We start from the raw sequence: 23,296 nt of genomic DNA on the forward strand, positions 1-23,296 counted from the left end.
TTGATTAGAATCACACTCCTTAAAAGTCAACTCAACAATGTGTCTTAAAATAATAAATTATTGTTTCCTTTTAAGTATTAAGATTTGCATAGCATTGTTGCATTCTTGTGGTGTACGTTTAATGAAGTAGGTTACATCTTTTAAACTGTGCATATATATATATATATATATATATATATATATATGTAGAGAGACAGAGAAAGTTGTTTCGGGGGAGGGGTGTCAATGCTCTGTTCTGTTTCCTGAGTATGACATTAAATGAGGAGAGTTCAGCCAGTGAGCTCAGAAAGTCTTCAATAAAACATCTGACAGTGGACGTTATTGAAATGTATTAATCAGTAGAGCACAAGAGCTGGATAAACAAACAAGTTTTAATACTTATGAAGGAGAGGGGGGGTCATTTAATATATATTTTCCACAAACAATGTCCAGTTGACCGCTAATAACTTGTGGAATCACTGATCAAACCTTTATATCTTGTGAGCAGTACAGGGAAACTGCTGAAACGTTTCTGAAATGAAAATGTATGAACCATCTTGAGAGAAAATGGAATACCGCACATTTACTGCAAATGTAAAATGAATGGCTGTAGTAGTACTGTGTTGCAGTGGTACATGACAGACCTTTCATTTGATTCCTATTTTTATTCTCTATTCAGCCATGAACTGGATGCTGAAGAGAACCCTGAACTGTCTTTGAAAGGAGTCTGTGATATGCTGGGTTTGAAGTGTGGCGCAACTTACAAGTAAGAAAGAACTGGCACTTACATTTTTAATTGTCTCATTAATAATAAAAAGCTACCTCTATTGCTACCTCAAAAAAAAAAATAATAAAAAAAAAATAATAATATATATATACAGTGAGGGAAAAAAGTATTTGATCCCCTGCGGATTTTGTACATTTGCCCACTGACAAAGAAATGATCAGTATATAATTTTAATGGTAGGTGTATTTTAACAGTGAGAGACAAAAAACAAAACAAAAAATCCAGAAAAACGCATTTCAAAAAAGTTATACATTGATTTGCAAATAAGTATTTGATCCCCTATCAATCAGCAAGATTTCTGGCTCCCAGGTGTCTTTTATACAGGTAACGAGCTGAGATTAGGAGCACTCTCTTAAAGGGAGCAATCAATCAATCAGATTCCAAACTCTCCACCATGGCCAAGACCAAAGAGCTGTCCAAGGATGTCAGGGACAAGATTGTAGACCTACACAAGGCTGGAAAGGGCTACAAGACCATCGCCAAGCAGCTTGGTGAGAAGGTGACAACAGTTGGTGCGATTATTCGCAAATGGAAGAAACACAAAATAACTGTCAGTCTCCCTCGGTCTGGGGCTCCATGCAATATCTCACCTCGTGGAGTTTCAATGATCATGAGAACAGTGAGGAATCAGCCCAGAACTACACGGGAGGATCTTGTTAATGATCTCAAGGCAGCTGGGACCATAGTCACCAAGAAAACAATTGGTAACACACTACGCCGTGAAGGACTGAAATCCTGCAGCGCCCGCAAGGTCCCCCTGCTCAAGAAAGCACATGTACAGGCCCGTCTGAAGTTTGCCAATGAACATCTGAATGATTCACAGGAGATCTGGGTGAAAGTGTTGTGGTCAGATGAGACCAAAATCAAGCTCTTTGGCATCAACTCAACTCGCCGTGTTTGGAGGAGGAGGAATGACCCCAAGAACACCATCCCCACCGTCAAACATGGAGGTGGAAACATTATGCTTTGGGGGTGTTTTTCTGCTAAGGGGACAGGACAACTGCACCGCATCAAAGGGACGATGGACGGGGCCATGTACCGTCAAATCTTGGGTGAGAAACTCCTTCCCTCAGCCAGGGCATTGAAAATGGGTCGTGGATGGGTATTCCAGCATGACAATGACCCAAAACACACAGCCAAGGCAACAAAGGAGTGGCTCAAGAAGAAGCACATTAAGGTCCTGGAGTGGCCTAGCCAGTCTCCAGACCTTAATCCCATAGAAAATCTGTGGAGGGAGCTGAAGGTTCAAGTTACCAAACGTCAGCCTCGAAACCTTAATGACTTGGAGAGGATCTGCAAAGAGGAGTGGGACAAAATCCCTCCTGAGATGTGTGCAAACCTGGTGGCCAACTACAAGAAATGTCTGACCTCTGTGATTGCCAACAAGGGTTTTGCCACCAAGTACTAAGTCGAAGGGGTCAAATACTTATTTTCCTCATTAACATGCAAATCAATGTATAACTTTTTTGAAATGCATTTTTCTGGATTTTTTTGTTGTTATTCTGTCTCTCACTGTTAAAATACACCTACCATTAGAATTATAGACTGATCATTTATTTGTCAGTGGGCAAACGTACAAAATCAGCAGGGGATCAAATACTTTTTTCCCCCCACTGTATATATCACTTTTAAAACTTTCCCACTCAATATTGGTAACTTAAGGTCATCATTCACACATGCCAGAGTTTATATGTGTCTGCATCTGTATGTGGCATAGAAATGTTAATCTATTGTACATGAATTGCAGAATGTCCATTTTCTATATCTGCTACAATAATAATGTGGACATTGGATCATAGAAGTCGGTTTTCAGAGTCCAGGAAAATACAGGTTTATAAAAAAAAAAAAAAAAAAGATTAAGGAATGAGGGCTTCAATCCCTATATATTATTTATTTTTACAAAATGTTATGTTATAAAGGTAACTGTCGTATAGGCTACCATTACCAACCAGAATTGTTTACAAAGAAAAAGGCATGGGAAGATTAAAAACTTTGCAAATGACTTACTGGCTACACTTTATTACTTTTATATGTTCCACAAATCATTTTATACAAATACAATGATAACATAAGAATTTTCTATAAAAAATGACACATTTTCTGGTATCCTTTAATTCAAACTTGTAAATTGGTTGTTGTATATGGAAATACACACTGTGTAATTAATGAGAAATTAACAGATATTTGTTTTTTTGTTTATGTATGAATCTTGATGATTTGTTGTTAATTATTTGTTTGTCTCAGATTTGGGAGCAGTCTGAAGTTTAAACACTGCAAAGCCCATTACTGTGAAAAAGAACCCGAAAAGCTCCTGGGTTCACATAGGCATGCAAAAAACAAACATGTCTTCTTTACAGAAGATGGAGAAATTGTGACACCAAAGATGAGTAAAACTTTAAACAAAGTAAGCAATCTTTTTTCTTTTTCAGTGTTTTGATTTTTAGGGTTATTTTTTATAATACAATGGCAGGTATAAGGTAGTAAATGTATATTATGTACAAAAGTAGTTAAAAACAAACACTTAACAGTAGAATGCCATTTATTTTATACTCAGCTCTATTTCCTGCACAGGTGTGCTTTTTCCATTCCATTCAAGTAATTTATAGGCCTACACTATATTAGAAACCTGTTTGAAAGCGTATCTTAAATATCATCCAAACAGCCTAATTGGATTGTTATTTGTATTTGCTTCCCTTTGTAGAAGTATTAATACTATTGTTCTTTTGAAATTGCAGTTGTGTTCCTCCCTCTTAATAAATCCTCATCAAAATGTTACGCCAACAGTAGTTTAACTAGAGTTTACAATGACATTTACAAAATCCCATTAGTTTCACCACAATTATATTGTCATAAATATACTTTACTTGCCAAACAATGTTAATCAGGAGAGCATATGAATAGTAACAATGTGTTTGTTGCAGTAAGTAGTCAGATGCTACAGAATAATGTAACTGTGTGTGGTGGTTATATTTCTGTCCTGTGTATCTGAAGATTACATGTTTTACGGAAAAATGTACCTTTAAAAGGGACTTGCAACTGGAAAACTACTTTTTTGTACAGTAGTTCACTTAGCTTGTAGTTCGTATTCACCCTGCTTACCATTAAACACAACAGCAAAGTAAACTGAATCTACCACTATAATCTTATTTATTCATTTGATAGGTGCCTTTATCCACATAAATACAGACATATACCCACTGTATATCTGTATATATATATAGAAAATAAAGGCATCTGTCCTTTTGGTCTTCAGAAAGCATTGAAGAACATTACGTTCAACTACAGATTGTCTTCTAACATTTATTTTAATTTAATAGCCGGGCTCTTAGGTTCTTTCTTTCAATATTGAGTATTTTCCTTGTGTGTATGCACCAGTGGTCTCTGTAACTCTCTCCTTTGATTCATGTCAGGTGAATGGAAATGCAGCATCTTACATCACTGCCCTCCTGTCCCCACAGGGGGTCTTGTCTAGAAAGTATGCTTGTGTCTAACTCCAGCAGTGCCGCTTTCGTGGTATGGATGTGTATGACTGTAGCCAAGAGACTGCAGTGATGATTTCAGTTACTGAAGCCAGCCAATGGCTCTTCTATATAATACACTCATTATATTTACAGTATACCTTTAATAAACCTTAAATGCGGGGTGCCTTATCCCAGGGAGTTTATTTAAAACAGGTTATCCATTCAAGGAGGAATGGACAGCAGCTCCTGTTTAAAAACATTGCATATTCACTGATGTCTCAAAAACCTATTTATTGGAGAAAAAGTGAACATTATATATGTGTGTATGCATATGTGTGTGTGTGTATATATATATATACACACACATACTGTTTGGGAGACCTAGTCACTATACATATATACATATTTATATGCATGTGTGTGTGTGTATATATATATATATATATATATACACACACACTCACCTAAAGGATTATTAGGAACACCTGTTCAATTTCTCATTAATGCAATTATCTAACAAACCAATCACAGGCAGTTGCTTCAATGCATTTAGGGGTGTGGTCCTGGTCAAGACAATCTCCTGAACTCCAAACTGAATGTCTGAATGGGAAAGAAAGGTGATTTAAGCAATTTTGAGCGTGGCATGGTTGTTGGTGCCAGACGGGCCAGTCTGAGTATTTCACAATCTGCTCAGTTACTGGGATTTTCACGCACAACCATTTCTAGGGTTTACAAAGAATGGTGTGAAAAGGGAAAAACATCCAGTATGGGGCAGTCCTGTGGGCGAAAATGCCTTGTAGATGCTAGAGGTCAGAGGAGAATGGGCCGACTGATTCAAGCTGATAGAAGAGCAACTTTGACTGAAATAACCACTCGTTACAACCGAGGTATGCAGCAAAGCATTTGTGAAGCCACAACACGTACAACCTTGAGGCGGATGGGCTACAACAGCAGAAGACCCCACCGGGTACCACTCATCTCCACTACAAATAGGAAAAAGAGGCTACAATTTGCACAAGCTCACCAAAATTGGACAGTTGAAGACTGGAAAAATGTTGCCTGGTCTGATGAGTCACGATTTCTGTTGAGACATTCAGATGGTAGAGTCAGAATTTGGCGTAAACAGAATGAGAACATGGATCCATCATGCCTTGTTACCACTGTGCAGGCTGGTGGTGGTGGTGTAATGGTGTGGGGGATGTTTTCTTGGCACACTTTAGGCCCCTTAGTGCCAATTGGGCATCGTTTAAATGCCTACCTGAGCATTGTTTCTGACTATGTCCATCCCTTTATGACCACCATGTACCCATCCTCTGATGGCTACTTCCAGCAGGATAATGCACCATGTCACAAAGGTCGAATCATTTCAAATTGGTTTCTTGAACATGACAATGAGTTCACTGTACTAAACTGGCCCCCACAGTCACCAGATCTCAACCCAATAGAGCATCTTTGGGATGTGGTGGAACGGGAGCTTCGTGCCCTGGATGTGCATCCCACAAATCTCCATCAACTGCAAGATGCTATCCTATCAATATGGGCCAACATTTCTAAAGAATGCTTTCAGCACCTTGTTGAATCAATGCCACGTAGAATTAAGGCAGTTCTGAAGGCGAAAGGGGGTCAAACACAGTATTAGTATGGTGTTCCTAATAATCCTTTAGGTGAGTGTATATATGTATGTATAGTGAATAGGTCCCCCAAACAGTATGTGCTTCAGTTGTATTGGAAACCACTATATATATTTTCTGAATCCCAGTGAAGCCTATCTTTTGATTTTTACAGTATATATCACACTGCTCAAAGAAAGCAATATTTTACTAGATAAGACAATGACACTGACATCCATTGTCCTGTCTTTTTGTATCCACTGACACTGTTTAGTTTCTTGTCATTGTGCTGAACGGCTGAACAAAGCTCTCCCATAGCGTTAACTGTTATATAATGGGACAAGAATATGTTTGAATAGATCGTCCAACTTATTATTGTACTTTTTTTTTGCAATTAGTTAGTCAGTTCCTTAATGTAGGAATTGTCAAGGCATTCAATACACAATACATAGAGGTTTCAGATAGAGATGGATCAAACCAGTGACTGTGTGTTACTGACAGCGATTTTGACTAGTCCTTTAAAAAATACAAATCAGATTAGTTTTGTCTTGCCAGTATTCTCTGTTCCCCTTTACAGATCAGGCACTAATGCTCACATTCACAGAAAGTGTATTTTGCAGGAAATTATTGAAATTCAGTTTTTTTGGGCGAAACGCCAATTGTTTCAGAAACTATTAAAGGGCCTTTTTTCCTCTACTGTGAAAAAACAACAGACAGTAGCACTGTGATATTGATCTCCCTCTAGGTACTTACACAAGTTGCAAAATGTATTCTCAGCAAGAAACCGAATGCTTTTCTACCAAATATTACAGTAAAATGTCTAAAAAAAAAAAAAAAAAAAAAGCAGACTTAAATATCCCTTACTTGAAGTAAGCGGAATAAGCCCTTGAAGCATAATTATTTTAGGTTGAACTTCTATTTCCTATATTATGCTTATTTGTATGCAATTCAAAGCCACAGTAAGACTTAATATAGTATTGTACAACAAATATCCTAATTGTGTTATGGTTTAAAGGACAAGGTGTTTTCTCTATATGCTGTGCAGTCTGCATATAAATTATATTAGTGGTTGATATTATAGTTAATCCCTAAATAATACAAATCATTATACCTAATCTCTAACAGCATGGGGCATCTCAGTTTACAGGATACGTTTGCTTGAATGTGAAATGACGTACATATAGTTGGCAAGACTGATATGAGAACTACCTCCGATCTGATTGACAACATGGCAATACAGTATTTAATAATATCAGTTAACTTCATTTGTGTTTTTATTTCAATAACTGAGGTTAATGTTTACTAGATTTAGGGTATCGGTAAATGTGTCTCCCTCTAACCAAGTAATTGTTGTTGATGTTTTTTGTTTATTTAATGAATACATAACAAGTATATAATTAAAAGCACTTATGTGTGGATTTCCAGGTTCAGAAGTTCTTAAAGGATGTTAAGAAGGATGATGAAGTGACAGGGCCCATGGAGGCTGAGCAGGCAGAAAGCAGTGAGTCTGAAGAAGAGATCCACTCCAAGACAGAAATGTCTCCTGCGCTGGAGGGAAATGGGACAGGACATCAAGAAGGACAAATCAATGCTTCTGAAGCCTGTCTGGCAATCAGCAGCTCTGAGCAACAGGTCCCCGAAAAGTATGAGCACCCATTTCAGACCTCAAAAGGCTCGTTTTCTGAGGGGAGTCTCGAAGAAGAAGAATCATCGAGAGATTTGATAACTTTGGATATTCCAGACTATCTTGTGCCCAGTCCAACTGAAGATAATGATGGTGAGTACATAATGTATATAATATTTCATACTAATATATACTGTATATATAATGTGTGTGTGTTTAAAATATGTAGGACACAAAATGTAGGGTTTCCCACAGCACTACCACCACTCCCCCGATCAACGGTCCACTAGATTGTAGTACATACAGAGACACCTTGCCTGAGTGGTGATCAAATTAGCATGAATTAAAAATTCAATTTGCAAACATTTGTCCATAATGGAAACATGTTTAATAGGGGAAGCTCAGGTATGCGTTTTGCATATTTATTATCAATGTATCAATGTTATCAATTGTGGATTCTATCAGTGAACAAGGTCAAGTGCTTCTTGTTTTGATATCTTTTTGTACACATCCCAGGTCAAAATTCAAAGGTTTCAAAAAAGAAGAAGAAGAAGAAAAGAAAGAACAAGAGGAAAGTCTATAAGGTGCCACCTGAGATAGCTGCTGAGCCTGACCTGGCAAAATACTGGGCTCAGAGGTACCGGCTGTTCTCCAGGTTTGACGAGGGCATCAAGCTGGACCATGGTGAGTGTTCGGCTCTGGAGAGAGACCGGTCATATTGTAAGCAGCCGTGAAAGACCAGTGAATAAAAAAACATGTTTAGTTGTGTTATGTTGTATCACTAGTTTTGAAAAACAAAACTGAAGACGTTTATTATTATTTGTTCCAAAATAAAAACTAATTATTTTATGTTGTACTTGTTAACTAATCCTAACCTATACGTAGTCTTTATTATTATTGGAAGTTCTTCTTTTTTCCTTGTTATGCAGATGATAGAAGAATTTTTTTTATATTAGCATAAGTAGCTGTACTGGGAGACAGACAAGAAAAATATGGCTGTTGAAGATGTATTTCGCCCAGCTATTATTTTCAAATGGGGGACTGACATAATTTGGATGTCAGAGAATGGGAGATGAAACGACATTTTGATACTTTAATGTACACATGTGAGTGCGTTCAAAGGAGAAATTCCTCCAGGAAATGATGCTGACATCAGTAAGATGCTCCTCACAGTTCATAAATGTCAGCAAACTCCCAACAGTAAAGCACTGCCTTGTATTTCGTTAGGGATTAACTGTTTAAGGTAGTGAAACTCTGAAACATTATAAACCAAAGCTGTTTTGTGTGTGTCACCCTGATGTAATAGAGATCAGTTTCAAAGGAAATCTGCATAGCTTTGGCAGTTTAAAGTTATATACTAAATATAACATCCAGCATGTGTGTGCTCTTCAATATTGAATATCAAGCCTTTAGTAGCAACATTACCTCTTAGAAAAACTTAACTGAAAGTTCACAGGAAGAAAATGTATTACTGACTTACATACTAATGGAAATTAATCTCCTTCTCCTACTTTAACACAACAGGATAGCTGTTTAAATGCAGAGGCACATGACTGCAGCTAGTACATGGTATACTGAAATATCAATCCGTTTTTTCAGTCCAGTTTCTATAGAGACGTGCGGTTCAATTCTGCCAAGTCTAGTATGGAATATGGATAAAATGAATCCATCTTATTAAGTTGTTTTTGGTTTGCCTTGACCGTATTAAAACATAGATCACCACACCCTACCAAGGCTTGTTTTCTGCTTTATAATACCACATTCTCTCAGATCATGGTGTTAATTTCTTGTAACCATAATTCCTTTCAGAAACTACTTGTCAAAATCCACTGATTGATACACATGAGATTGTTTTATTTTATTTTATTTTAGATATGCTAGGCTCACCACAGCCTTTAAAGCAATTAACAACAAGGTGTTGTTAAAAATGTACAGAAAGCAGCTTTCAGTATATCACTGTCCATAATTGGCAGGAATAATTATCAGATCCACAAGAAGCAATGACCCTCACAGACACTGCAGGGTACATGGGTGCCCAGCATGCACAAGGGCTGGGAATAATCTGATAGGCTGCTTAAAATCAATCAATCAAAGTAGCAAACCATAAAGTTCCCTAGATTTGTGCAGAACACAGAGTGCTTAAGAAGAGTTGGAAGGAATAAAGTATCTCCCTTGGGTAGTACTAGCAGGTGTTTTAGTCTCGGTGGAAAGTCAAAATATAAGAGGCGAGAAAATTGAAATGGCATTAAGAAAATAAACAGATGGTACAGGTCTCTATGGAAACTGAAAAGAAGAAAAATAGTTTTTGAAGCATCCCACCTACTAGAAGTTTTACAATGTGTAAACAGGTTATTTAATTAACTGATAAAATATATATTTATTATTCTGAGGCACTGATTAACAGCAAGTACAAAAAACCAACCTACATAAATTATCTAGGGTATACCTATTAGCTTCTGTTTCCAGCATAAAAATATTTCTGTGAACAATTCAAATGTGTTTGATTTAAAGCAACACATTGTGATGCAAAATATTCCTGAAGGCTTCACCAGTATCATTAAAAACTATGTAATAATTTGGTAACACCACATTCTTCCATATTCATTTGAAAATGTATACAATAACACATTTTTACTAATGCTTCTTATACTCCACTATAATGGACCTACGCAGGTTTTTGTGCCTTTGTGGAAGGAAACAAATGTATTATTATTTGTATTTGTAGTAGTATTTATTCAAATGATGTGTAATGCTTACAATAACAAGTAACAATGCAAAACAAAGAAAGATAAATGGTATTTTAAATATATAAGTTTTAAAAAACAAAGTAATGGACTTCTAAAGAGGAATTGATCATTCATATAAACCGGTGTGTGTTCTTTTTCAGAGGGTTGGTTCTCTGTCACTCCTGAGAAGATTGCTGAGCACATTGCTCTCCGAGTTCAGAGCAGCTTCCACGCTGATGTCATTGTTGATGCTTTTTGTGGCGTGGGAGGCAATGCTATCCAGTTTGCTCTGAAAGGAAAAAGAGGTACAATTGTTATACTTTATTGTAGTGTCATACGTACGTCACCTATAATAATAATAATAATACAAAAGATGACATTTTGAAGAGGTTTACCTTTTAAGAGAGAGATGCAACCCCTAGGACAAGCCATTTTTTTCTGGTTTTGTTGATGTTGATATTTTTGTTTTGTCAATTTTTTTAAAGATTATTTGAAAAGTTGTATGTGGATTTACCGATAGACATTTAAACTGTCATATTTTTTTAGCTAATAGTAGTCATTTTTAAGAAGTGGATATTTTAATATGTATATGTCCAGTTCATATTTCAATGTACCTTTTTGTTTTTAGCATTGATTATAAAACAGGAAAAACACACTTCTTACTTTTAATACACAAAAAGCTGATCTGAGAGCAGCACTCCAAGAAAAGGCTACCTACTCCTCAGCTGCTACTAACGCTTAATCTTCCATGTGAATCTCTCCCAGTGATAGGCATTGACATCGACCCTGTTCGCATCGCCCTGGCTCAGAACAATGCACAGGTGTATGGAGTAGCGGGACAGATTGAGTTCATTCAGGGAGACTTCATGCAGCTGGCTCCAGACCTTAAAGCGGATGTGGTGTTCCTCAGTCCTCCATGGGGAGGCCCAGACTACCTCAGCGCTGATGTTTTTGATCTGAAGACCATGATGTCTCCAGATGGATATCCTTTTGTTTTCAGATCCATTAAGCCAAACTGCCATTAAACAGAGATCTTCATTGGTTTTGAAATTGTGCCTAATCTTAGCCAAACCAATTTAAAATGAGTAAAAGAGTTTCTCAATATGGTAGTTCAAATAAAAAAGGTTTTGTCCATGGTATGTAAATACAGAATACATATAAAACAGTTAAGGCAAATGATTTATTTCTTTGGCAAGATGTAGAGGCTGCCTTGAGACCAACTGCGAGCAGAAATGCCGCTGCCAGCATTTTTAGTGCTACTCTTTCATCAGCTTTTAAAAGTTGTGTTTATTGATTATTTAAGTCCTACATTTTTGTACTCATGTTTTACAATTCTTTAACATTCTTCCTTGCTCCTGTTTTTAAGCAGTATAGTTTGTTATAATCCTAAAACCCCAGTTTGTTCTCTCAGACCTATTTAATGCAGTCCAGTTCCAGTGATGTCATTCTACTCTGCATTACACATCAGAGTAGCACATTAGATCCATCTCCCAAAGTACAGAAACTGAATTAAATGACACCTCACCCAATATAAACAAAAACATGTTTTCTCTCCAGTAACACGATATTTGACAGGACTATAATTTTTTAAGAAGAGGCATGCTTTTAGAAATAGAAAGAATGACACCTTAGTGGTGAAAGTTGATATCAGCGATTGGTTTGGTAAAGGGTTCAGTTACAGTCTTCTAATTAGTAATCCAAATTGTCAGGTTAATTTATTTGTTCTTAAGTCATATGTCCTCTTTAATGTAGCCAGGCTGCACTGCAGGACTGTTAGATCTTCGAATAAAGATTTATATCAAACATTATAGCCTTTGGTTCACAAATCCAAAGCCCAGAGGCATCTAATTCTCCTGCATTGTTTTCCTTCACTGTTCAGATGCAGACTTAAATAAGTTTCCCATTACCTGGCTACATCCCAGCGAAGGTTGATAAAGCACTGAGTAGTTCGGGTTTCAACAAATCTTAAAAGTAAGCTGTTGTGGAAGTGTCTAGTAGTGATTTGACCGGTTTTAAGGAATTTTGGCCCCTGAGAAGTAAAGCACATTGTAAATAGATAGCAATTTGTCAGCTGTTGTATAGTCTATACAGCAAGGACATACCTTAATGCAAATGTTCTTATCCTTAACGTCTTTCTTTACTTTTGAGATTTTCAGATTATCCAAAAGTATTACAGATAACATTGTATATTTTCTACCACGGAATGCTGATGTTGACCAGGTATGTTTGAACTATATTCTTTCATTATTATTATAATTATTATTATTTATTAGCAGATGCCCTTATCCAGGGCTACATAAGTTGTATTATACTTAATGACTTTTGAAGACTTTAAAATCTGTTTGCAGATTATACTTATACCATGCTTAAAAAGCAATTATAATGGCCAAAGTCTATTACATAAAAGGTTTGCCTTCATTGTGCATGCCTAAAATGTTGCCCTTTCTGACCACAAGAGGGTGCCATATGCCACTAGCTAGCATAAAATGAATAAGCTGTCACATCAAATCAAATCTTGAACATACCATGTATACAAACAGAAAAAAGGTATGTGACAATGACTCATGTATGCTTTTTATGTGTTTTTTTTTTTTAATTAAAATATGCAATACAAACATTAATTGCAACATTAGAGTGGATGCAAGCATGTTCTCTTTGTATAGTGAACACAAAGTTTTGCAGTAGTTCATATAGACAAATGCTTTCAAGCCCATAAGAACATTTAGTTAGATATGTCTGTTAGATGGAAAATATGAGAGAAGGCAAACAGTACAACAAACAAACACTTGAGAAATGATATAAAATCCAAAGAGTAAGCATATTCTCTCAGTGACTATGCCTTTATGTACATTTCTTATATTTCGCTGTCTTCAAATACAATTGAAAATGGCATAGCTTTTCTATACACTGCATAACATTATAGATCTTGCTAGAATTTTAATGATCGGTTTTCCATTGTCCTTCCACTGGTGCACCTGAATGTTGTTGAAATCTAGATACCATAGCAAGGTTTGTGTCTAGAGTTATTGAATTCTCTCAAGGTCTCTAAGTTTTTTACCTTACATATTATATCACTGTTCGAATGTACACATTCAAAACACTACCTAGATATGTGTTTATAGTTCACTGCAACGGCTTCAGTAGAAAATAAGAAATATCATAGCAAAAGGGATTTATTAAAACATTCAAAGTTCAGGAAGATCATTTAAAATACAGAAAAATAATAAACTTTTAATTATTTAGGTTTCTAACCTAAATTAGGCCGTTGTATGAAACAGTCACACACACGTGTATGTCATGTATATATAACCCTTCTTGAAGTTAATGTAATTAGTTAGCAATTTAAGAAACAGGACAGGAAGTGCCGACAGCTGTGTGTAGCTGTGTATGTATATTTTGTCATGGAGGACCTAAGAAACAACAGTAAGAACATGAAGAGTGAATGGACTTTATGTAAAATAACTAAATTATAGATTAATATGATATATGTTAATTAATAAACTCTACCTTTTTTGATCAAGTTTGAATAAATTATACAGTAGATGTTTGTCCACTTTCATTCTTTACAATATTACCAGATTAACCATGAATGAATAATACAATAAGAGACAAAAAGATATACATAGGGAAATTTCTGTGTCATCAGTATTTTAAAACTAGATTTAATCCGAACAGTCTTCAATTTGAGAGGAAGTATCTGCCCTCTGTTATTATTGTATTTTTCCTGTAGCCAATATCTAGGCCCCTTCCTCTCTGCAGTTCAGGGTACAGCACATCTTTCCCTTTATAGCAGAACATTTTATATCTTCATGATGATCAATCAATTAATTTGTATTTAGTATAGTGCCCTTCACAGGGTAGCCACAGAGTGCTTTACAGATTGAAAACTAACAGAACAAATAAATGATCATTGCTCTTAGGCATTGTATTTCATAATACTGAACACAACACAATAGATATCTTTTGTTGCTTAAACTTTTTTGCTGTCACACAGTTTTCAGAAGTAAAATAACAAATGCTTTGGAGAATTCTGTAAAGTTGCAATCCAAAGTTTAAAACCGTAAATTGAGTTAATTCCACTATAATCTTTTACTCTAGGTTGAATCCATATTCAACAAATGTTTATAATATATTATTGATAATAAGTATATTTTTAAACGTAATTAATCAGTGAATCACACTTTTTAGATAGATTATTTTAGATTATTCACATAAGTATATACAATACATTTGAAAATAGCCAAATGGCTGTATATAGGGGTAGCAGATACTGTGTGGTCACATTGCATTTACTGCGTGCAGGAATATTGCCTTCATGTGTTTTTACCATGTAGGGAGTTATAAATAATCTCAGAATTGGGCAATTCTTGCGCTTGGCGTTGATGAACCATGTGATTTATGGTATGCATGGAATCATTGTGATTGGTTTACATGTCTCTTCTGCTCTAACTTTAGATTTTAAGTCTGGTAACTGTAAACATAATCCACATTATTTAAGAATTCCACATTATTTAATACCTGAATCGCTAACCCAGTCTAAGTCAACAGGCACTCCCTGGTTTTGGCTTATGGCCAGTTCGTTGGGCCCAATGTACTGATTCCAGTAATCGGCCACAATTATCTTTCTAAGTTCCTCCCAAACTTCAAACACTGAACAGGAAGTGCTGTCCAATTATTTATGTTTTTAGATCCTGTATAAATCCCCATACACATATAGGTTTCTACTACTACTTGTCCCCCTGCTCAAACAGGGATAAGATTACTGAAATGTATATATACAAACACAAAAACAGCAAATAAATCAGCTGCAGAAGATTCTAACACAGTGTATCACACTAAAATGTAGTCTAGAAATGTAGGTACTTTTTCAGTGTAATATGGTTACATGGATCTGCATATCATGATACATGTGTGTATACCTAGACACAATCTTATACAAACTCTATTATACAGGAAAGGGGCATTCTTGTTATATTAATTGAAGCCTCTTCCCATTAACTGAGATTAACCCCCAGATTAAATACAGTCTTCAAAACTAATTTTGCTCAGCAGTCAGTAAAGGTGGAAAAGAGGGTTTATATATATATTTTTTCTAAATCTTTAAAATCTGCCTTGTAACCATGTCCCTTATTGCTCAATATATAAAATGTCAAGATACTGACATCGTATACATTTAGTAATGTGATATCAGAATCACAAATTATTATTAGCAGTACTCTGAATGCAGACCATTGGTCTGTAGTCTTGAGCAGGCTCTGTGTGAAATGTGAATATGATATATGTATATTAAATATGAAGTATAATATATACATTTTCACATTTAAAAATGCACATGCACAGAGAGAGAGTAAGTTTAAACTCTAGTGTTTTTTGTTTGTTTTTTTGCCCTTAACTGTCACCTAGTTAAGGGGCTTCATACATTTTCCAGTAGCTCAGCTGCCTATAGGCCACTGTACACTGTCACTCAAGCAGCCCCCCCTGCTTGCTATACACAGTGACATGCACAGTGATTCAGGCTCTTTTTTTTTTTGGGCTGAAACCCGAAGGGGCTCATGTGTGACTTTGCTGCCTTTGGGTGGTATCCTTTTTCTCATCTGCAACCTATCATTATCTTTCGAGGGGGAAGGGTTACTGTATAACCAAGCCACTGCAAGGGAGGCCAGCAGCTGACTGGTAAAGAAGCCTGCCCTCAGGCCACAGGCTGCTAGGGGAGAAAACCTCAACTCAACCAATAATGATAAGATAATCGTGAAAAGGAGGGCAGGGAACCTTACAACAAAAGCTAAAGGAGCAGGGCGGTAAGATAGAGACCTGCCACACATCCCAACAGAAAAACCAAGAGCAGGGGCAAGGCCAAGCTCTGGAAATGGATAGCATCCATAATAATAATAATCAGTCAATCAAATACATAAAAGGGGGCATAACCAAAGGAGACCTGCACACCACCCTTAACAAGGCTGGGAGCAGAGACAGAGACAAGTCAACCCGGAGCAGGGTTGCTCAACTGCCCAGGGAATAGTAAGGAGGGGGGGAAGTGATTGGAAAGCGACACCTGAGGCCAATAGCCTACCAGGATGTGAAGAGAGAGGCTGGCAGATAGAACAAAGGCAGGATCTGTGGAGAACAAACTGCAGCTCATCTGTCAACCATAAAACCAGAGCCGAATGAAGGTGTGTGGCCACAGGGAAACCATGGCAATGGCAATTGCACCGACAATCCCAGTGTGTATAGTAAACAGGAGAGTTGCTTGAGTGACAGCGTACAGTGGCCTACAGGCAGCTTTATTGAAACAACTTCCGTTCACAGATCCCATGGAAAATACATAGGCCCCTCTCCCTTTGGGTAGTATCCTGATTCAAAAGATAATAGATTTCTTGCGAATTACAGAAGAACATCAGAATGTTTTCACCTCTTCAGTAATTCAGGAGATAATTATACTGTTGTTAAAAATGTTTAAACTTCTACAATGGTATATTTAATATTATAAGCCATCAATGAAATGAAATGTTGCCTGACCTTGTGTAGGATTTTGTTTTGTGTGTGTGACTGTTTTACTGTCCTGACTCATGTATTGTATTCACCAGAGAGAAGGGAACAAACAGGTCTGAAAACATCTAAAATGTCACTCATCTTATCTTACAGCAGGTGCCGTGCATTTGCATGGTTCACTGACCTATGTGGTGCACTCACAGCAGGAAACAGTGTATAAAAACAATCTGTTCAAAAGCCTCCATTACAATTTGGAGTGCATCCCAAAATATGCTGATCTTTTACAATTAAACTCTGCATGAGGTATACATGGAGAAAAACCACCATGTCAAATGTCATCTAAGGATCTGTCAATCACAGCATGTACAAACATACAGAGGGGACAGAAAGGTTTATTTTTCAACATATGTATGGCTGTTGATTTATGTCCTCACTTAGTGGTTCCCTTTTTTAGGTTGTGGTTCTGCATTTGTTCTAGTATTGTTCACCAGCATGTCAGTGGATTACACTGGGGATAAAGTCAGGCCATTTTACAGACAGTGCAAACTTTGACAGATCAGTCATTTCAACAAATGTGTCGTGTTTTAAAGCAATTGTATGCTGTTAACCCTTTTAATGTGTCAAGATTGTGTCCAACTGAAACATCAGAACCTGACACTGAAAGCACCTTTTTAATAGATCAATCATATACATAAACTCATGCAGGAAAATGTTACCCCTAAAATTAAGTATTCAATGTAAAATGATTTACAAAATTAAGAATATATATATAATTATATATATATATATATATTTTTTTTTTAAATCAGAGCTCATTAAAATCATACAGCATACAAATGCTTCATAATTGTACTAATAAGGACACAAACATTTCAATTGGTATTTTGTCAAGAAATACTAATTGATTGACCTTTAATAGCGGTACTCTAAGTATTCAAAGTAAAAAAAAAAAAAATATATATATATATATATATATATATTATTTTTTTATTATTATTATTATTTTTTTTTACTTTGAATACTGATTTTAATGATTAATACATTAAATAAGGTCAACATTGAGAAATGTCAGTGAAGACCTGCCCAGCTCACTGCCTGAACTTTGCTCTTGTTACATATATATATATTATACACACACATACAGAGAGAAAGGGTATCACTAAATCAGTGGTTCTTTTCAAGGTAATTAGGAATGGTTCAGTAAATAAAATAGGATTTGACAATAAAAAGTAATAAAGGCAAGGATAATTAGAAAGTACATTTATATTAATAGTTTTATTTTCAATTTTGTGTATATGTTGAAAGGTATTATCATAAAATTCAAACAAAATATGTATTTATATTATTAAATAAAACATTTTTTTAAAGTAATATTCCAATTACGGATTACATTTTCTTGAATTATGTTCTGGTTTCAGGGTTCAGAACACATCTAGTTGAGTATTTCCATGGTAACTTGTTATTTTTGAAAAAATAGGACGTTATGGCTGAAATGCTTTAGTTTTCAGCAGAGCAGACAGAACATTATGAATGCATGTATGATTAAAGCTCAAACAGAGCTTTCATCACTGATAATTCTCACTATGATGCTATTTGATAGTGGTATTATAGGTAATATTACCACCTAACAAAACTGGCATATATTGATTTTAGAGCCCAAACAATAAAGATACATTTCTGTTAAACTAGACAATACATTTTAGTTCTTGAAACAATGTGAAGCAACATGCATGAAGCATCTTAGGCTTTGTTGCTGTTAGCCTATTCGTTTCTGAGTGGGTTGTTGGGTTGTTTTACTATTCCCAGACGTAATAACTATAATTGGATGCACTACTTTTCATTAACATATTATCCAACAGGCTTGTAAGAGAGGGAAGTAGTCTGCTTAAATTTTCTCTTGCACTCGCTCTCTCCTCTCTCTCTCATTGATGTCCGCTTATGGTGACCATTTATTTTGTAGACTTTCTATGGACAATACTTTTTTATCTGTAAGAAACATTAGTATGAGATTTTTTTTTGTTTTTTTGTTACTGTTTACTGTTCACATTTTATTCTGTCTGCTAACACTTTTGTTTCAAAGAGGATAACAATGTGTTAAAATGACCCATTAGTAAGGGATTTTAGATTGGTCAAGATTCCAATCTAATTCCAGTGTACCAGTCTTCCTTACTTCTGTGTTGCTTTCTTTTAGTGTAAACAGTATTTAAATTAGACAAACCTCTGAATGCCAGCATGTTTTTTTTTTTTTTTGTTTGCTTATGAAAAAATAATGAACACACACACATTTATATAGCATTGATCAAATACTAAAATCTAGTAAATCCGGCCCTTTATATATGATGGCAGTAACCTTTACAGATTATAATTACAATAATCAAAGAAAACTGAAACCTCTGTAAAGAGAACATAGCCTTATACTTTACATTGTTACAGCCTTGGAGAAGTTCCAAAGCATGTCTTTTATCAAAGGCCTAAAGCATGCCTTTCATTAGTGCTATGTCTGGCAAAATACAATAACTACTACTACCAATATGTAGCGTTTCCTACAATTGGCAAAGCTACTGCAAAGCAATTGAACATAATGTCTAATGTGTAATGCCCAATGAAACAAATATGGAGAATATGAGGAAGTCAGCACCGCCACAAAGCCCTAGGAATAACTCTTTATTATGAAGCTCCCTGTGAGGACAGGAACAGATTCAAACTGAATAGAAATACAAATTATCGTCAGACACATAATGTTAAGCTGTCTTATCCTCCCGTAATGAAAATGTGATCAAACTGTTATTTCATTCACACATTCTTTTTCTATAGAGAATACGGTGCTTTCATTGCAAATTATTGTATTGCCATAAAAGGTAATATATACCATATACATATTATTAATTACAGAGCACTCTGTGTTAATGAGCTGATTGTATGGGCTAATATTCAGGTGATTTGGCACAGGGGCAGCGCACTGAACTTGAATTAAACAAATCCCAAAAGGTCTGCATGAATGGAGCGTTGCAGGGGCCCACGAGGCTCAGTCACCCAGGGTTTACTGCCTTGCTGCTCAACAGTGACCTCTGTAGCTGACTGAGCACTTCGGAGTCTGTAGTGATGGAGAGCTGGATTAGTCCTCCCTTGAGTACTCTTCTGGTGTACTGTGGAACGAGATCCTTAAAGCAGAAGTAACTGTTTATTTCTGAGGGATGCATGCATGTGGCCTATACCTCTCCCAAGCTAGCTCACTAACAACTAGCCATTGCATACTGAAAGGATATAAGAAAAAGGGGATTTAAAAATTAAACATTTTCAGAATGTCTTCTTCCTGTTTTGCTGAAATTGCCTGTATTAGTCAATGTGTCGCTACACAAGGTTATTGCTCTGAGGATTTGCAGCTGCCCTGTTTTAGTTTTTGATTTTTGATTTTTGATTTTCCTTTCTTGAGTATTTCTGTTTGTCTCACATATGAATGTATGTTATTGACAAATCCATCTGTAAACAATATATTGAACATTTAATTTAGAAGATAACAGATTTAGAATGTGATGGTTTGTGCCCATCACTGTAAAGAGGTTGTAATTGGTGATTGCAAATCTTACAAGTGTCTGTGAAATAGGACAATATTCCATCAGTGTAGAATAAAGAGGTAGAGACTTTGCAAGTGATTGTTTATGTATGAATGTATATATTTGTTTGTTTATATTGTTGATGTATTATTCACGATCAAGCAACTGAAACTTCGAGAGGGATTAATAGGAATTTCTCTTGCCTTCTAGATTGCCTCGTTAGCAGGACCTGGTGGAAAAGTGGAAGTGGAGCAGAATTTTCTGAACAAGAAGTTAAAAACCATAACTGCTTACTTTGGCAATTTGATTAGGTCTGACTGCGCCGAATGAGTTGTTCAACTAAAATTGCACAATTACGTTCTCATTATAGTTATGTTTTAAATAGTTGTTTTTCCAAACATTCTTAGATGTTCATTTGTAACATTTTACTGTAATATGAATGTTCCTCTGTACACAATGTAATACATTTAAAGGACCTTACCTAATATGTTACGTAAGCTTTGCATATAATTCTGTGGATTCAATTGTTGTTTTTTTTGTATTTGTATCATGATAAATAAATGGTTTATTTTATATTAAAATGTATGGTATGGTACAATATAAGTTACATGGTGCTACTGGTTGTGTTTTTAGTTTAAATAAAAAGAAATTAGGTCATGACCTAAAGCAATAAGTTGCACATAAGCATTACAATTAATTTATATAACTTTATCTACATTTTATCCAATAATTCCACATGAGGACATCTATATATTTCAAATGCCACATCTAAATAACTTATTTATTATGATGATGTTATTGGGGCTTTAGTTTAGTTTTGTCATTTGATTACATTATGAGGCTTTTTTTTCCACAAGTAGCTTTGATAGAGGTACTGAAAAAGGGGAAGCAATATTTTGTACAGGCCTTTCATAAACATATTGAAGAAAGATGTGACAAAGTACACTCTTAAGACAAAATGCACATATATATTCCAAAATATATGAGCTTGTATGTATGCAATTTTGTATATTTGTATAGAACAGATTAAGAAATAGCCTTGGTGTTCCACAAAACCCCTTCCCATGCAACTCATCCCCTCTGACTACATGTGAGCATCCATTTTTGAATGTGTATTAACAGTGGCGGTATGTACTATATGTAATTCACAATCACACAAATCATGGCTGCTGTACTCAGTAGTTTATTCCTGAATCACCCATGAATATAAGCACTGTGAATTTAATTTGAATTGATCAGTTTTTATAATAGGCCACATTAAAAAAAGAATATGAGCATCTAAATCATACCTACTGATGATACATTTTTGTAATATTTTCAGACCATTAATTAAGATTTGCGTGTTGCATTTTTTAATAGTGCTAAAAACCTGTCAGGAAGTTACTAGTAACTTACCAGTACAATGACCACCCGAAACACATCCAAGTCTACCTCCAGACCTCACCACCTTGAGGAGCTTCAGAGGTTGTGCATAGAGGAAGTGGTCAAATATCCCTTCTGGGAAGTTGATGAGCCTATTACAAGTCTACAGGAAGTGCATGCTTGGTTTCAAAGCCATTAGGGGATTCACAAAAGACCAATTGATGGGCTATTATACATTCTTTCTCATCTCTTTTAAGCCTGGCCTTGTGGGTCATTGTGTTGGTCACTTTCATACCTCGTTCCTGTAAATTCTTGAACAGAGTTATTTATTTCTGTAGGCATACTTAATAAGGAAACCTTTCACTTCCAGTCGATTCCCTTCCTCTGGTTAAACCTTCTGTTGTCTTTACACTTCATATTAATATCTGCTCAATGTGCAAATCTATCTAGAGCGCTCCTGAGAAAAAGCTTGCTTCTTCTAAGGATAGGGAAGCCTACATTGAAACTTTTGGTAACTCTAGGGGCATCGACCATACATTTGATCACCCAAAGATATTTTCTTGCAGTTTACATGAAGGCTGTTTTCAGAGATTGCAAAATAAGACTTTATTTTGGGTCAATTTTGCATTTTTGCAATTTGCAATTTTGTATTTCCTAATTGACACTAATAACACTATGTAACACATTTTCTGTTCCTGGGTAGTAAGTGTTATTTCCTAATTGCTTATGTCTCAAAACTATAGAAAATGGATTTAGAAGTGAGTCGTTTTTGGAGATTTACGATTATGCTGTAAATGACTACAAAAGATTTAGATGTGAGTAGTTTTTACTGACTTCTAAATCTTTTGTAGTCATTTTTGTATTACTTTAGTATAAGTACATGCTTAATTGGATTCATGTGTTGTTTTTTTCTGACTTTATGTGAATGAAAAGACACAAATGCACCCGTTTTCTCATTGGAAATAGTTACATTTCAAAATATCACTGTCCTGGTCACAAAAGCAAAGTTTGTGGGGAACCATTTTCTTTAGTTTTGAGGCATAAGCAATTAGGAAATAACACTTACTACCCAGGAACAAAAAAAAAAAGTGTTACACGGTGTTATCTGAGAAATGTCTTTAAAAGTAGTCTCAAGATTTGTGACTTTGGTGCAGATTTCTCCAATGCTGGTCATGCTTTTATCAGTATAATCATCTGTATATTCTCAGTTTGATTATTATTGTTTCAAGCTTCCTTTTTGAAATCACCATGTCAGAGGTGTAGGAACTGTTGTCACCAGTACATGCAGTAAATCATGATGATAGACAATGAGCAACTGAAACAACTGTGAAACAGAAGACAACAATCATAATTAGAAAAAAGTATTATTGCCTTTTACATAAAAAATATGAACAATGTAAAATGCATTGTTAAATTGATTAAATACGTTTTTAAATTATGTATCACAGAATATGTTATGTTCCAATGTATCTTTCAGGAATTACATTTTTAATATAACCATGATGGTTAATTTAGTAATTAAAACAATGAAGCTTGATTAATTGGCCATATTTAATTAAATATGGGTATTTAATCAAGTTTCCTTCTTTTACTTTTGAAGAACTGCTGAGCTAAGTTTTCCTGAGTAGATTTATACCTATGCAGATTATTCTATTTGACACCAATTTGGCCTGTTTTTACAGGTGCTTTCAATCAGATTGAATT

The 23,296-nt window shown here is 35.5% G+C and overlaps 1 protein-coding gene across 2 annotated transcripts in view; it reads left to right on the forward strand.

The window, feature by feature from the left end:
- tgs1 (trimethylguanosine synthase 1) overlaps positions 1-20,837 on the forward strand; it is a 35,581-nt gene extending 14,744 nt beyond the window's left edge. For both annotated transcript variants that reach the window (XM_066719820.1, XM_066719812.1), the window contains exons 7-14: positions 659-745; positions 3,011-3,170; positions 7,263-7,614; positions 7,978-8,145; positions 10,349-10,492; positions 10,953-11,169; positions 12,329-12,407; positions 20,441-20,837. In XM_066719820.1, coding sequence (XP_066575917.1) covers positions 659-745; positions 3,011-3,170; positions 7,263-7,614; positions 7,978-8,145; positions 10,349-10,492; positions 10,953-11,169; positions 12,329-12,407; positions 20,441-20,560 — 1,327 coding nt within the window. In that variant the 3' untranslated portion in view covers positions 20,561-20,837. The remainder of the gene's footprint in view (positions 1-658; positions 746-3,010; positions 3,171-7,262; positions 7,615-7,977; positions 8,146-10,348; positions 10,493-10,952; positions 11,170-12,328; positions 12,408-20,440) is intronic.
- The last annotated feature ends 2,459 nt before the right edge of the window (positions 20,838-23,296 follow it).

Source organism: Amia ocellicauda, chromosome 2 (assembly GCF_036373705.1).
Source record: "Amia ocellicauda isolate fAmiCal2 chromosome 2, fAmiCal2.hap1, whole genome shotgun sequence".
Lineage (NCBI taxonomy): Eukaryota > Metazoa > Chordata > Actinopteri > Amiiformes > Amiidae > Amia > Amia ocellicauda.